This window comes from Oncorhynchus tshawytscha, linkage group LG26, assembly GCF_018296145.1.
Source record: "Oncorhynchus tshawytscha isolate Ot180627B linkage group LG26, Otsh_v2.0, whole genome shotgun sequence".
NCBI lineage: Eukaryota > Metazoa > Chordata > Actinopteri > Salmoniformes > Salmonidae > Oncorhynchus > Oncorhynchus tshawytscha.
This window is the reverse complement of record NC_056454.1, coordinates 5,415,011-5,431,164: the sequence shown is the minus strand read 5'-3', so window position 1 is coordinate 5,431,164 and position 16,154 is coordinate 5,415,011. Positions and strand designations below refer to the sequence as shown.

The 16,154-nt window shown below is 41.9% G+C and overlaps 1 protein-coding gene across 5 annotated transcripts in view; it reads left to right on the top strand.

The window, feature by feature from the left end:
* Window positions 1–16,154, top strand: part of pcbp3 (poly(rC) binding protein 3) — a 162,314-nt gene that overhangs the window by 106,859 nt on the left and 39,301 nt on the right. For 3 of the 5 annotated variants that reach the window (XM_024388705.2, XM_024388704.2, XM_024388707.2), the window contains exons 6-12: window positions 3,999–4,142; window positions 9,575–9,598; window positions 9,694–9,726; window positions 9,827–9,943; window positions 10,458–10,589; window positions 11,012–11,140; window positions 14,152–14,226. In XM_024388705.2, coding sequence (XP_024244473.1) covers window positions 3,999–4,142; window positions 9,575–9,598; window positions 9,694–9,726; window positions 9,827–9,943; window positions 10,458–10,589; window positions 11,012–11,140; window positions 14,152–14,226 — 654 coding nt within the window. The remainder of the gene's footprint in view (window positions 1–3,998; window positions 4,143–9,574; window positions 9,599–9,693; window positions 9,727–9,826; window positions 9,944–10,457; window positions 10,590–11,011; window positions 11,141–14,151; window positions 14,227–16,154) is intronic. The other 2 variants (XM_024388708.2, XM_024388706.2) reach the window with 1 other exon arrangement.

Here is a 16,154-nt window from a genome sequence, read left to right as displayed (position 1 = left end):
ACTACAGGACAGTTTCACTTGTACAGACTGGAATATGTTGCAGGATTCATCCAATAACATTGAGTAGTTTACCACCTCAGCCACCAGCTTCATTAATAAGTGCATTGGTGATGTCGTCCCCACAATGACTGTACATACATATTTCAGCGAGAAGCTATGGATTACAGACAACATCCGCACTGAGCTAAAGGCTAGAGCTGCAGCTTTCAAGGAGCGGGACACTAATCTGGATGCTTATAAGAAATCCTGCTACGACCTCATTGGATGTGGCAAGGCTGGCAAACTATCACAGATTACAAAGGGGAACCCAGTCGCGAGCTGCCCAGTGAGTCAGATGAGCTACACTAAACAAAAATATGAACTCAACATACAACAAAGACTTTACTGAGTTACCGTTAAAATAAGGAAATAATTCAATTGAAATAAATGTATTAGGCCCTAATCTATGTTTTTCACATTACTGGGATTACAGACATGCATCTGTTGGTCACAGTAACCTTAAAAATAAGGTAGGGGCATGGATCAGATAACCAATCAGTATCTGGTGTGACCACCATTTGCCTCATGTAGTGAGACACATCTTCTTCTCATAGAGTTGATCAGGCTGTTGATTGTGGCCTCTGGAATTTTGTCCCGGTCCTCTTCAATGGCTGTGCAAAGTTGCTGGATACTAGTGGGAACTGGAACGCACTTCCAGGAATTGTGTACAGATCCTTGCGACATGAGGTGATGTTAGCAGATGAATGGCACAACAATGGGCCTAAGGATCTTGTCACGGTATCTCTGTGCATCCAAATTGCCATTGATAAAATGCAATTGTGTTTGTTGAACATAGTTTATGCCTGCCCATACAATAACCCCACCGCCATCATGGGGCACTCTGTTCACAAAGTTGACTTCAGCAAACCACTCGCCCACACGACACCATACATGCTGTTGGCCATCTGTCCGGTACAGTTGGAACCGGGACTAATCCGTGAAAAGCACACTTCTCCAGTGTGCCAGTGACCATTGAAGGTCAGCATTTGCCCACAGAAGTCGTTTACGATGACGAACAGCAGTCAGATCAAGACCCTGGTGAGGACATTGAGCATGCAGATGAGCTTCCCTGAGACGGTTTCTGACCATTTTAGCAGAAATTTGTCGGTTGTGCAAACCCACAGTTTCATCAGCTGTCCGGGTGGCTGGTCTCAGACGATCCCGCAGGTAATGAAACCGGATTGGAGGTCCTGGGCTGGTGTGGTTACATGTCGTCTGCGGGTGTGAGGCCGGTTGGAAGTACTGACAAATTCTCTAAAACAAAGTTGGCTCATTGAACATTGGACGTTGAACATTCAATTCTCTGAGCTGATCGTGGACTACAGGAAACGGGAGCCTAGCATACCCCCATCCCCATCGACAGGGCTGTAGTGGAGCGAGTAGAGAGCTTCAAGTTCCTCAGTGTCCACATCACTAAGGAATTAACACACACCAACACAGTCATGAAGAAGGCACGACAATGCCTCTTCCCCCCCAGGAGACTAAAAAGATTTTGCATAGACCATTCAGCTGCACCGTTAAGAGCATCATGACTGGCTGCATCACAGCTTGGTATGGCAACTGCTTGGCATCCGACCCCAAGGCGCTACAGAGGGTACAGTACGTAACTGGGGCAGAGCTCGCTGTCATTCAGGACCTCTATTTCAGGCTGTGTCAGAGGAAGGCCCTAAAAATTCTGTAACTAACAGGACTTTGAACAGCCTCTACTCCCAAGCCATAAGACTACTAAATAGTTAACCAAAAAGCTACCCAGACTATCTGCATTGACTCTCTTTGGACTTAGTCTTTGGACTAACTCCTTTGAATCATTATTATCTATCCTGTTTGCCTCGTCACTTTACCCCTACCTATATCTACATTTCTACCTCAATTAGGTCTTAACCCTGCACTAACGACTTGGTCCTGCTAGCCCGTGTACATAGCCCAGTTATCCTTACTCGTTATGTATTTGTTCATTGTGTTATTCTCTATGCATTGTAGGGAAGGGCCCATAAGAAAATATTTCCCTGTTAGTCTTGACCTGTTCTTTACGAAGCATGTGACAAATAAAAATGTATTTCATTTGACTCATTAACAATTAATAAATATCTCATCGATGATATATATAAATACATTTATAAATATATAAAGAAATGGTGAGTCAAACCATGAGTAAAAATTAGGTGGACTTTTCCACCTGGAGACATGGTGTTGAAAGGATTAATCAGCCATTACCAAATGCCTAAAAATAAACAATTATTATTATTTTTTTATACCACAGCATTGTTGAATACTCGTTTCTGAAGGGCATTATAGAATGGACATTAAAGCTGGATAAGGGGACAGTAGGAAAAGATATAGGGATAACTTGCAATCATGACATAATAAGTGCCTACACATGCAGACCATATTTGCTACAAACTTATAGAAAGCTAAACAAATAACTACACAAACTTAAATTCAATGAGTTGTAAACGCAGGTCCGGCGAGGAAAAAACATGGCTAGCTAGCTAGCATTGATTTGTTTTTGCAGAGACATATTTTTGAGGTGCATCTAATGACCTAATATCGTCAGTGATGAGCATGAATTTCTCTAGTAACCTTCACGGCTAACCCCAAAGATGTTAAATCCTCCAACATATTTTTAGTTAGACCAGCTGTTTTCAGCAACGGATATTTTTGAATTTGGTCATCATATTGGCAGCTTTGCAAGAAGAAAAAATGTATCTCGCTTCTAGCCTAGTATTTGATATGCTATGCGATCTCCTCATAATTAACAGTCAGTGTTGACGAGTGTCCTGATGGATGTATGGATGTATACAAATGAATGTCAATAGAAAACAACTGCTTAATTGTTATTCTGGCTGCAGAGGTCATGACTGTGTTAGCTGTAGCTAGATGGCTAACTAGCAAGCAAGGGATACGATCATTGCCATAAGAATGGCAATGTAACATACAGTAAATAACAAAAGACTGGGTCGTGTCCATAAATATCGAAGTTATCAAACAAATGTCTGGGTCACGTCTCTAGCAAACAAAAGATGAGAAGTATGAATTCACATGCAGTACCAGTCAATAGTTTGGACAAACCTACTCATTCCATGGTTTTTCTTTATTTTGACTCTTTTCTACATTGTAGAATAATAGTGAAGACATCAAAACTATGAAATAGCACAAATGGAAAAAAGTGTGAAAAATATCAAAATATATTTACATTTTGAGATTCTTCAAAATAGCCAACCTTTGCCTTGATGACAGCTTTGCACACGCTTGGCATTCTCTCAACCAGCTTCGTGAGGTAGTCACATGGAATGCCATCATTACTTTAAGACATGAAGTTCAGTCAGTACTGAAGATCTCAAGAACTTTGAAAGTTTCTACAAGTGCAGTCACAAAAACCATAAAGATCTATGATGAAACGAGGAATGCCAGAGGAAAGGAAGAACCAGAGTTACACCTGCTGCAGAGGATAAGTTCATTAGATTTAACTGCACCTCAGATTGCAGCCCCAAAAAAAGCTTCACAGTGTTCAAGTAACAGACAGATCTCAACATCAACTGTTTAGAGGAGACTGCATTTATCAGGCCTTCACAGTCAAATTGCTGCAAAGAAACCACTACTAAAGACCCCAATAAGAACAAGATACGTGCTTGGGCCAAGTAACACGAGCAATGGACATTAGACAGGTGGAAATCTGTCATTTGGTCTGATGATTCCAAATTTTAGATTTTCAGTTCCAACCCCTCCGTGTCTTTGTGAGATGCAGAGTAGGTGAATGGATGATCTTACCATGTGTGGTTCCCACCGTGAAGCATGGAGGAGGAGGTGTGATGGTTTGGGGGTGCTTTTCTGGTGACACTGTCAGTGATTTATTCAAAATTCAAGGCACACATAACCAGTATAACTATCACAGTATTCTACTGCGATACGCCATCCCATCTGGTTTGTGCTTAGTGGGACTATCATTTGTTTTTTAACAGGACAATGAAGCAAATCACACCACCAGGCTGTGTAAGGGCTACTTGACCAAGGAGAGGGATGGGTTGCTGCTTCTGATGACCTGTCCTCCACAATCACACAACCTGAACCCAGTTGAGATGGTTTGGGATGAGTTGGATCACAGAGTAAAGGAAAATCAGCCAACAACTGTTCAACACTAAAGTTGAAGTCAGAAGTTTAAATACACTATGTTGGAGTCATTAAAACTCGTTGTTCAACCACTCCACAAATTTCTTGTTAACAAACTACAGTTTTGGCAAGTCGGTTAGGACATCTACTTTGTGCATGACACAAGTAAGTTTTCCAACAATAGTTTACAGACAGATTATTTCACTATAATTCACAATTCCAGTGGGTCAGAAGTTTACATACACTAAATTGACTGTGCCTTTAAACAGCTTGGAAATGATTATTATTCCAGAAAATTATGTCATGGCTTTAGAAGCTACTGATAGGCTAATTGACATCACTTGAGTCAATTGGAGGTGTACCTGTGGATGTATTTTAAGGCCTACCTTCTAAGTCAGTGCATCTTTGCTTGACATCATGGGAAAGTCAAAAGAAATCTGCAAAGAACTGAAAAAAATTGTAGACCTCCACAAGTCTGGTTCATCCTTGGGAGAAATTTCCAAACGCCTGAAAGTACCACGTTCATCTGTACAAACAATAGTACGCAAGTATAAACACAATGGGACCACGCAGCCGTCATACCGCTCAGGAAGGAGACACATTCTGTCTCCTAGATATGAACGTACGAAAAGTGCAAAAATTTGGTGCGAAAAGTGTAAATCAATCCCAGAACAACAGCAAAGGAGTTCCCAGAGGAGTTTGTGCAAAGATGCTGGAGGAAACAGGTACAAAAGTTATATATCCACAGTAAAACGAGTCTTAGGATAAATGGGTCAAAATTCATGCAACTTATTGTGGGAAGCTTGTGGAAGGCTACCCAAAACGTTTGACCCAAGTTAAATAATTTAAAGACAATGCTACCAAATACTAATTGAGTGTATGTAAACTTCTGACCCACTGGGAATGTGATGAAAAAAATAAAGCTGAAATACATCATTCTGTCTACTATTATTCTGACATTTCACATTCTTAAATAAAGTGGTTATCCTAACTGACATATGACAGGGAATTATTACTGGGATTAAATGTCAGGAATTGTGAAAAAGCGAGTTTAAATGTATTTGGCTAAGGTGTATGTAAACTTCCAACTTCAACTGTATGTGGGAACTCCTTCAAAACTGTTGGAAAAGCATTCCTCATGAAGCTGGTTGAGAGAATGCCAAGTGTGTGCAAAGCTGTCATCAAGGCGAAGGGTGGCTACTCTGAATAATCTCAAATATAAAATATATTTTTGGGGTCACTAAATAATTCCACACATGTTTCTTCATAGTTTTCATGTTCGTTATTTTACAATGTAGAAAATGCAAAAATAAAGAAACCCGTTTGAATGAGTAGGTGTGTCCAAACTTTTGACTGGTACTATATATAAATGAAAAAAATCAATGAGAAAATGTAATTTCTACAGGTAAATGTGTGCTTCGAATTGTTTTCTTTGGCAACTGTGGTATAAGAAGGATAAACAGCTTAAACAAACGCAACGGAAAAAACTTAGCTGTTATTCAGCTGCGGAGGTTGTGACTGTGTAGCCGTAGCTAGTTGGCTAGCTAGCAGCAAGCAAGGAATAAGAATGTTGCCACTGAGCATGGCAACGGAACATAAAGAACCAACGGCTGTGTCGCGTCCGTAAATATCGAACTAATCAAACGAACAACTGGGTCGCGTCTCTAGCAACCAGAAGATGAGAAAGTATGAATTATTAAAAAAATATAAAAATGTTAACATCAACAGGAAAAAAGTATTTATACCGGTAAATGTGTGCTTTCATATTGTTTTCTTTGGCAACTGTGATATAAGTGAGATAAACGCCTCCGATCTGTACATGACCTTGGAATAATTAACTCTGCAAAGGGACTTGACTCCACCTCATCCCGCTGCATCGTCCATTACTTTCAAGGTAATCTACAGAATGTCAGCATTTATCCCTTACATACAGTTGAAGTCGGAAGTTTACATACACCTTAGCCAAATACATTTAAACTCACAATTCCTGACATTTAATCCCAGTAAAAATTCCCTGTCTAACGCTCGGCGAAATGGGTAGACCAAGGCGTAGCTTGATTTGGGTTCATCATATTTGATTTAAATGTGAACCAGCAACAAAACAATAAAGAGAAACAAACAAATGAACATACAGCCTTGCAACAATACAGTATATAAACAAGATCCCACAAACAACAGTAGGGAAAAGTTTACCTAAATATGATCCCTGTCACGGGCGTCGTAAGAAGTGGACCAAAGTGCAGAGTGGTGAGCATACATATTCCTTTTATATGCCAGCAGCATTCCACCCTGCATACCATTGCTGGCTTGCTTCTGAAGCTAAGCAGGGTTGGTCCTGGTCAGTCCCTGGATGGGAGACCAGATGCTGCTGGAAGTGGTGTTGGAGGGCCAGTAGGAGGCACTCTTTCCTCTGGTTTAAAAAAATATCCCAATGCCCCAGGGCAGTGATTGGGGACATTGCCCTGTGTAGGGGGACGTTAAACGGGTGTCCTGACTCTCTGAGGTCATTAAAAATCCACTGGCACTTATCATAAGAGTATGGGTGTTAACCTCTGTGTCCTGGCTAAATTCCCAATCTGACCCTCAAACCATCACGGTCACCTAGTTTACAATTGGCTATTTCATCCCCCTCCTACCACAAAAACCTAGAAAGCAAAACATAGAATGCCCAACCAAATCACACCCTGAACAAACCAAAATAGAGACATAAAAAGGCTCTCTTAGGTCAGGGTGTGACAGTACCACCCCATCCCCCAAAGGTGGGACTCCGGCCGCAAAACCTGAACCTTCAGGGGAGGGTCTGGGTGGGCATCTATCCGTGGTGGCGGCTCTGGTGTGGGACGTAGACCCCGGTCCACCTCTGGCTCATCCCGCTTTGATGGCGCCTCTGGTGTGGGGACCCTCGTTGCGGGCCGTCGCTGGGACTGACGCTGGTGGGAGGAGACATATAGGCACCCTGGTGCGTGGGGCTGTCACAGGGCCCACCAGGCTGAGGAGACCTACAGGAGGCCTGGTTCTGGAAGTAGGCACAGGATGAACCGGGCTGTGGGGGAGCACTGGAGATCTGGTGCTTAGCCCTCTTGGCTGCATGGCAACTGTGGGGAGCTTGCAAAGAGCGCACCGGGCTATGAGAGTGCACTGGAGACACACGGCGCAAAGCCGCATAAACTGGAACCTGACTAGTCACTCTCTCCCCACGGTCCATAACCTGACTCCGCCAATCTCCCCGTGTTCCCCCCCCAAAAATGTTTTGGGGGCTGCCTCTTGTGCACGCCTCGTTGAGCCAACTCCTCGTAGCGTTGCCGTTACCTTTACTGCCTCCAGCTCCTCCTTGGGACGGCGATATTCCCCAGCCTGCCTCCAGGGTCCTTTACCATCCATGAGTCCCCCTTACCACGCTGCTTGGTCCTTTGGTGGTGGGTAGTTCTGTCACAGGCGTCGTAAGAAGTGGACCAAAGTGCAGAGTGGTGAGCGTACATATTCCTTTTATTTATAGAAAATGTAGCCAAGAAAACAACATAGAAATACAAAAACTAGACTAAACATAGAAATAATAAAACTAGAACATCACCCAGTCACGCCCTAACCTACTCCACCATAGAAAATTAAAGCTTTCTATGGTAAGGATGTGACACTGTCTTAGGTCAGTTAGGATCACCACTTTATTTTAGGAATGTGAAATGTCAGAATAATAGTAGAGAGAATGATATATTTCAGCTTTTATTTCTTTCATCAAATTCCCGGTGGGTCAGAAGTTTACATACACTCAATTAGTATTTGGTAGCATTGCCTTTAAATTGTTTAACTTGGGTCAAACGCTTACAGGTAGCCTTCAACAAGCTTCCCACAATAAGTTGCATGAATTTTGGCCCATTCATCCTGACAGAGCTAGTATAACTGAGTCAGCTTGGTAGCCCTCCTTGCTCGCACACGCTTTTTCAGTTCTGCCCACACATTTTCTACAGGATTGATGTCAGGGCTTTGTGATGGCCACTACAATACCTTAGCTGTGTTGTCCTTATGCCATTTTGTCACAACTTTGGAAGTATGCTTGGTGTCATTGTCCATTTGGAAGACCCATTTGTGACCATGCTTTAACTTCCTGACTCATGTCTTGAGATGTTGCTTCAATATATCCACATAATTTTACCTCCTTATGATGCCATCTATTTTGTTCACCATGTGCACCAGTCCCTCCTACAGCAAAGCACCTCCACAACATGATGCTGCCACCCTTTTGCTTCACAATTGGGATGGTGTTCTTCAGCTTGCAAGCATCCCGCTTTTTCCTCCAAACATAATGATGGTCATTATGGCCAAATAGTTATATTTTTGTTTCCTCAGACCAGAGGATATTTCTCGAAAAAGTACGATCTTTGTCCACATGTGCAGTTGCAAATCGTAGTCTGGCTTTTTTATGGCGGTTTTGGAGCAATGGCTTCTTCCTTGCTGAGTGGCCTTCAGATTATATAGGACTCGTTTTACTGTGGATATAGATACTTGTACCTGTTTCCTCCAGCATCTCACAGGGTCTTTTCCTGTTGTTTGGGATTGATTTGCACTTTTCACACCAAAGTACGTTCATTTCTAGGAGACAGAACGCGTCTCCTTGCTGAGCGGTATGACGGATGCATGGTCCCATGGTGTTTATACTTGCGTACTATTGTTTGTACAGATGAATGTGGTACCTTCAGGTGTTTGGAAATTGCTCCCAAGGATGAAACAGACTTGTGGAGGGCTACAATTTTTTTTCTGATGTCTTGGTTGATTTCTTTTGATTTCCACATGATGTCAAGCAACGAGGCACTGATTTTGAAGGTAGGCCTTGAAATACATCCACAGGTACACATCCAATTATGTCAATTTGCCTATCATAAGCTTCTAAAGCCATGACATAATTTTCTGGAATGTTCCAAGCTGTTTAAAGGCACAGTCAACTTCGTGTATGTACATTTCTTACCCACTGAAATTGTGATAAACAGAATTATACGTGAAATAATCTGTCTGTAAACAATTGTTGGAAAACTTACTTGTGTCATGCACAAAGTAGATGTCCTAACCGACTTGCCAAAACTTTAGTTTGTTAACAAGACATTTGTCGCGTATTTGAAAAACAAGGTTTTATGACTCCAACCTAAATGTATGTAAACTTCCGACTTCAACTGTAGCTGAATAAGTACCTTCGTAGTTCATTATAAATCCTTTACAAATTGTGAACATACTATGATCAAATGCCTTATTAGATAACTAATTGACTAATTATAAATAAATGTTAAGTAACACAAAATATTTATAAATTATTTATTAAGGGACCTTAATATGAAGTGTTACCAAAGCAGTATCAATAACCTTATTGTTAGCATTGAGATTACCCTAAAATGTTAATTACAACTACTATTTTATGTTTATGTTCCCTTATTTGTTTTAGGAGGTTGGAAGTATTATTGGCAAGGTATGCAAGACTTCGTTTATCACGCACTTGTACATAACACAATCACAATAATAATTACTTGAGATTACTGTAAACATTTAATGTTTTTATACCAGAAAGGGGAAACAGTGAAGAAAATGCGCGAGGAGGTGCGTTGTCAATCCCTCTTTTCTTCCATTATACACTTTTATCATGAGAGTTAGAATTAATCCAAGGGCTGCTCATAATGACGTCTGTTATTATTCACAGAGCGGAGCACGAATCAACATCTCTGAGGGCAACTGCCCTGAGCGGATCGTCACCATCACCGGCCCAACCGACGCCATCTTTAAGGCCTTTGCCATGATTGCCTATAAATTTGAGGAGGTATCATAATTTCTCTTGTCCTAAGTAACTTCTTTACACAGAGGCAGGAGTGCTAAAACTGCTTGGGTGAGGACAAATAGAGAATAGCTTCAGATGGTGCTTTCCTTGGGAGGGTTGTTGATTTTGTCTTCATATTCAAGGCACTCTTCAACCTTGTGAAAATATAAAATGTCTTAATTAGTTTGGCATAGTAACAGGGATTAATAAAATCATGAAACAATTTGTTTGTGAAGCCAGTATGTGAAGCCAAAAAGTTTGCCAGGTTTTTATATGTTTAATCCCTGTGGGTATGCCAATTTAATAAAAGCATTTCACATTTAGGCAAATCAAATATGTAGAATTATAAAGAATAACCTCCTTTACTTTCTTTAACCGTGGTCCAACAAAACCGATTTGCCAACAAAAGGGAGAAACATAAATGGCCATGGAAAGAAGGTGTAGTAAACATCAAAGTAAAATATGTCTTACACAGGCAACTGTTTCTTATGCTTGACTAGATTATATCCCATTCCAGGATATAATCAATTCCATGAGCAACAGTCCAGCCACCAGCAAGCCCCCTGTCACTCTGCGTCTGGTGGTGCCAGCCAGCCAGTGTGGATCTCTCATTGGGAAGGGAGGTTCCAAGATAAAGGAGATGAGAGAGGTACGTTACAGTAGCAGGCTATACCATGAACATCAGACATGAATCATGGAATCAAGATGATGCCAAGATTGTTTGCATTCCGATTCTTTACCCTTCTACCTTTACCCTTCTACCAAGTGTGCACTTGCTCATTCCTCAATTTACTATACTTCATTTCTGTTTTATGACTGTTGCCTATACTAAATAAACCCAACAAACGTGTCATACTAGGCAATGACCCTCACCGTATTACTTGAGTTGTCAATGGCTCTGTGTCTTTGTGAGTGTGACCTTATGTTGTTATTTCCAATATCAATGTGGTCTATACATGTTGATTGTCTTTACTCAGGAGCTCAAGATGCAAGATAAATAAGGCCAATTTACAGTAAGAATTGAATTGAACTGGAACTATGTCTCACTGTGCCATGTCTATCTCTCCCCAGTCCACAGGGGCACAGGTTCAGGTGGCAGGGGACATGCTGCCTAACTCCACAGAGCGTGCCGTGACAATCTCTGGGACCCCTGAAGCCATAATCCAGTGTGTCAAACAAATCTGTGTGGTCATGCTTGAGGTAAAGTATGTTGGAGGGAGAGGACATTTTCAGTGCAATATAATGGGAATCTAGCCACCAAAACCCACATAGCCAGAACAAAGATACAGAGAGAGCCATGCTACTGCTAGCACTCTGAATGGTCTGTCCCTAGGCCCCTTCCAAGATACTCCTGCTGTGATGGTAAAAAACATCTGACATAATGGACTGAACATAATATAATAATTCCCCAGTAACAACTTTGTAGGTCCAGAAGTTTCAGGGGTAAGACAAAACCAACTTGTGTGCTCTGACAGAGAGAACTCGATGAATCAATCAATCATTTTAAATTAACATCACATTTAGAAATAAAACCTTAGTTCAAATATCCTATCTCACAACATGGGAAGAGTGTTATTTTGCCTTTAACTCAGAAATGTGGTCTAGACACAGCTTCTGATCGAATCAGTAAACTACACTGCTCAAAAAAATAAAGGGAACACTTAAACAACACAATGTAACTCCAAGTCAATCACACTTCTGTGAAATCAAACTGCCCGCTTAGGAAGCAAAACTGATTGACAATAAATTCCACATGCTGTTGTGCAAATGGAATTGACAACAGGTGGAAATTATAGGTAATTAGCAAGACACCCCCAATAAAGGAGTGGTTCTGCAGGTGATAACCACAGACCACTTCTCAGTTCCTATGCTTCCTGGCTGATGTTTTGGTCACTTTTGAATGCTGGCGGTGCTTTCACTCTAGTGGTAGCATGAGACGGAGTCTACAACCCACACAAGTGGCTCAGGTAGTGCAGCTCATCCAGGATGGCACATCAATGCGAGCTGTGGCAAGAAGGTTTGCTGTGTCTGTCAGCATAGTGTCCAGAGCATGGAGGCGCTACCAGGAGACAGGCCAATACATAAGGAGACATGGAGGAGGCTGTAGGAGGGCAACAACCCAGCAGCAGGACCGCTACCTCCGCCTTTGTGCAAGGAGGAGCAGGAGGAGCACTGCCAGAGCACTGCAAAATGACCTCCAGCAGGCCACAAATGTGCATGTGTCTGCTCAAACGGTCAGAAACAGTCTTCATGAGGGTGGTATGAGGGCCCGATGTCCACAGGTGGGGGGTTGTGCTTACAACACAACACCGTGCAGGACGTTTGGCATTTTCCAGAGAAGACCAAGATTAGCAAATTCGCCACTGGAGCCCTGTGCTCTTCACAGATGAAAGCAGGTTCACACTGAGCACATGTGACAGACGTGACAGTCTGGAGATGCCGTGGAGAACCTTCTGCTGCCTGCAACATCCTCCAGCATGACCGGTTTGGCGGTGGGTCAGTCATGGTGTGGGGTGGCATTTCTTTGGGGGGCCGCACAGCCCTCCATGTGCTCGCCAGATGTAGCCTGACTGCCGTTAGGTACCGAGATGAGATCCTCAGACACCTTGTGAGACCATATGCTGGTGCGGTTGGCCCTGGGTTCCTCCTAATGCAAGACAATGCTAGACCTCATGTGGCTGGAGAGTGACAGCAGTTCCTGCAAGAGGAAGGCATTGATGCTATGGACTGGCCCGCCCGTTCCCCAGACCTGAAACAAATTGAGCACATCATGTCTCGCTCCATCCACCAACACCACGTTGCACCACAGACTGTCCAGGAGTTGGCAAATGCTTTAGTCCAGGTCTGGGAGGAGATCCCTCAGGAGACCATCCGCCACCTCATCAGGAGCATGCTCAGGCGTTGTAATGAGGTCATACAGGCACGTGGAGGCCACACACACTACTGAGCCTCATTTTGACTTGTTTTAAGGACATTACATCAAAGTTGGATCAGCCTGTAGTGTGCTTTTCCACTTTAATTTTGAGTGTGACTCCAAATCCAGACCTCCATGGGTTGATAAATTTGATTTCCATTGATCATTTTTGTCTGATTTTGTTGTCAGCACATTCAACTATGTAAAGAAAAAAGTATTCAATAAGAATATTTCATTCATTCAGATCTAGGATGTGTTATTTTAGTGTTCCCTTTATTTTTTTGAGCAGTGTAGTTATTATTGCCCCAATTTTCCCCATCGAAGTCAACTATTTCTTGTTCCTGGTTGGACTGAAATAGGTTCCGTTACTCATTTTGGGTGCCGATTATATTGTTTATATATTGTTTAGGTGCAGAAGCATATTCTATAAACAGGAGTTCAAGCAGTAGAAAATTTGAGGTACCAGTATTCAACTCCGGTGAGCTCCTGCCCAAGTCAAGCATTGCTATTGATAGTCTATTTACTAATGTACAGATTATTCTTGTCTGATAACCAGTTAAACTGACATGTAGCTTTTGTCTTGCAAAGGCTAGTGATACAATCTGATGGAGTTAATCATCACCCAAAGTGTATGTGTACTGCCACATTAATATATCATGTGTCTTACTCAAGCAGCTCTCTAAGGCTGTGTTTATACATCCATTCTAAGAGCCCAATATTTTTTCTGACTTTCCACACTCAGTTTTATGTGACCCATATCAGATTTGCACATTCACACTGATGTAGCCAAATATCACACAGATGCAATGCTAATTTCCTGTCAGTGTTCCTTTAATGTTTTGGGGGGTTGTTGTGGTAACGGCAGGTCACGTGCAAAAAAAAAACATCTGATCTGAGGTCGCTAATGGAACATCGGAATTGTATCAGGATTAAGAACTACATACAAAAATGTGGAATAAGACAAAACTCAAAAGATCAGATTCAATGTGGTTTTTGCTGTTAACACATTCAGCTGCAGCTGCCCCTATACTTTACATTATTGAAACACCCAGCCGTCTTTCAATCTTTCTTTTCAAGATTTGGCGAATAGAATGCAGACAAACTCCTCACAAAAACACTGGGCTGGGAAAACACATCTGTCTGAAACGGCACCCTATTCCCTCTATAATGCATGACTTAGGTGACATGTAATCTGATGTAATCTTTGTCTCCCTCGTCTCTTTTGTCAAACCCACGGCCACACACTCAGTCCTGGTCTAACGCTCTTTCTGTGTCTTCCCTCTTCCTCTTCTCCTAGTCCCCACCGAAAGGTGCCACCATTCCCTACCGCCCAAAGCCCGCCTCCACCCCCGTAATTTTTTCAGGTGGCCAGGTAAGAGCCGAGCTGCTGGTGGCAACCGCAGCCAACATCAGCCTTTTATTCCAGCATCAGCCACTGCCTGTTAGTGCACTCAGGTTTTCTCACCTTCACACTCACTCGCATTCCGCCCCCCTTCTTGTAAAGCCCAATGTACAAAGTTCAGAGCAGCCACAAGAGTCAGCGTGGCTCCTTATATTACATTCTAACAAGCCTTGTTTGATAGGCTCTTATCTAGTTGTGGATGTCTATATGACGTATAGACTATCACGGCCTGCGGCTGTGAACTTTGTCGCAACCTAAATGTAAGGCAGGGTACAGCTAGGCCAAGAGGGAGGGAGGGATATAGTGACGGACCTTGTTGCAGGTTACTACTCGATAGAGGGCCATTATAGTTTGTAACGGTGATGCTTTATAGGACCCCTGTTCACAGAGGTTTTTGTTCCGACTTTCACTTAATTCTGTTCTATTAATTTCAAGTCCACCTCTTGACAGTAGCATTAAAATGATAACCGGGTGTTGGGATGGGGGGTTGGAACAAAAACCTTCAAAATGAGGGGCCCCTTAGGATGTCAAGACCGAAATGAACAGCATGGCTATTGGACTATTAACACGATGAGGGGTCCTTTAGGATGTCAGGACCGAAATGAACAGCATGGCTATTGGACTTTTAACACCTTTGTGGGTTAACCATCGAAAGAGAAAATTTAAGTTCAGATTGTGTTTCAAAACACTCCTAACTAATTACTTGCATATGCAAGCTCTAATTGTACAGTGCACACCTCCTCTTTCAAAAATATATAATATCCTTTTAACATTCCTGATGACTTGTAAACATCTTTTTAAAGGTAGACTCAGCGATATGACGTACACTACATGGCCAAAAGTATGTGGACACCAGCTCGAAGAACATCTAATTCCAAAATTATGGGCATTAAAATGGAGTTGGTCTCCCCTTTGCTGCTATAATAGCCTTGACCAAAGTTGCTTTGACAGAGCTAAAATGAATCATTGACATATTCTGTGCAACTAAGCTGCCAGCTACTAACTATTTGTTTAGTAAGGTCTTCAAGCATTTAAGTAGTAGATCAGAACTACATTTTTTGTGCACTTTTCGTGAATATATATATATATATATATATATATATATATATATATATATATATATATATATATATATATATATATATATATAGGGAGTCAGAAACAGGGTAATCCAACACAACAATATATATGCACAAACTGTAGCAGGTCATGTGGCATCAATGATTCGAAGAACAGGAGCGACCATGTTACGCTTCCTATAGATTATCAAGTTAAAAATCAAAACAGTGAAATTATTACTTACAAGCCCTTCCCAACAATGCAGAGAGATATTTTTTTTAAATAATAGAAAAATAGAAACAATTCAAAAGTAATAACAAGGAAGAAATACACAATGAGCAACGATAACTTGGCTATATACACGGGGTACCAGTACCAAGTCGATGTCCAGGGGTACTGGGTAATTGAGGTAGATAAACTACATGGCCAAAAGTATGTGGATATTTTGGGTCTACCAATGTTGACTTCCTCATTCAAGTACCAAGAACAAAGTACAGAAAAAGTGTCCAGGGTGAAGTCAATACAATGTAGCAACTTGCAAACACTACATGACCAAAGTATGTGGACACCTGCTCGGTGAATATCTCATTCCAAAGTCATGGGCATTAATATGGAGTTGGTCCCCCCTTTGCTGCTATAACATCCCCCACTCTTCTGGGAAGGCTTTCCACTAGATGTTGGAACATTGCTGCGGGAACTTGCTTCCGTTCAACCACAAGAGCATTAGTGAGGTCGGGCACTGATGTTGGGCATACAATAATAATTGTCTAGAATGTCATTGTACAATCGTGGCCAAAAGTTTTGAGAATGACACAAATATTAATTTCCACAATGTTTGC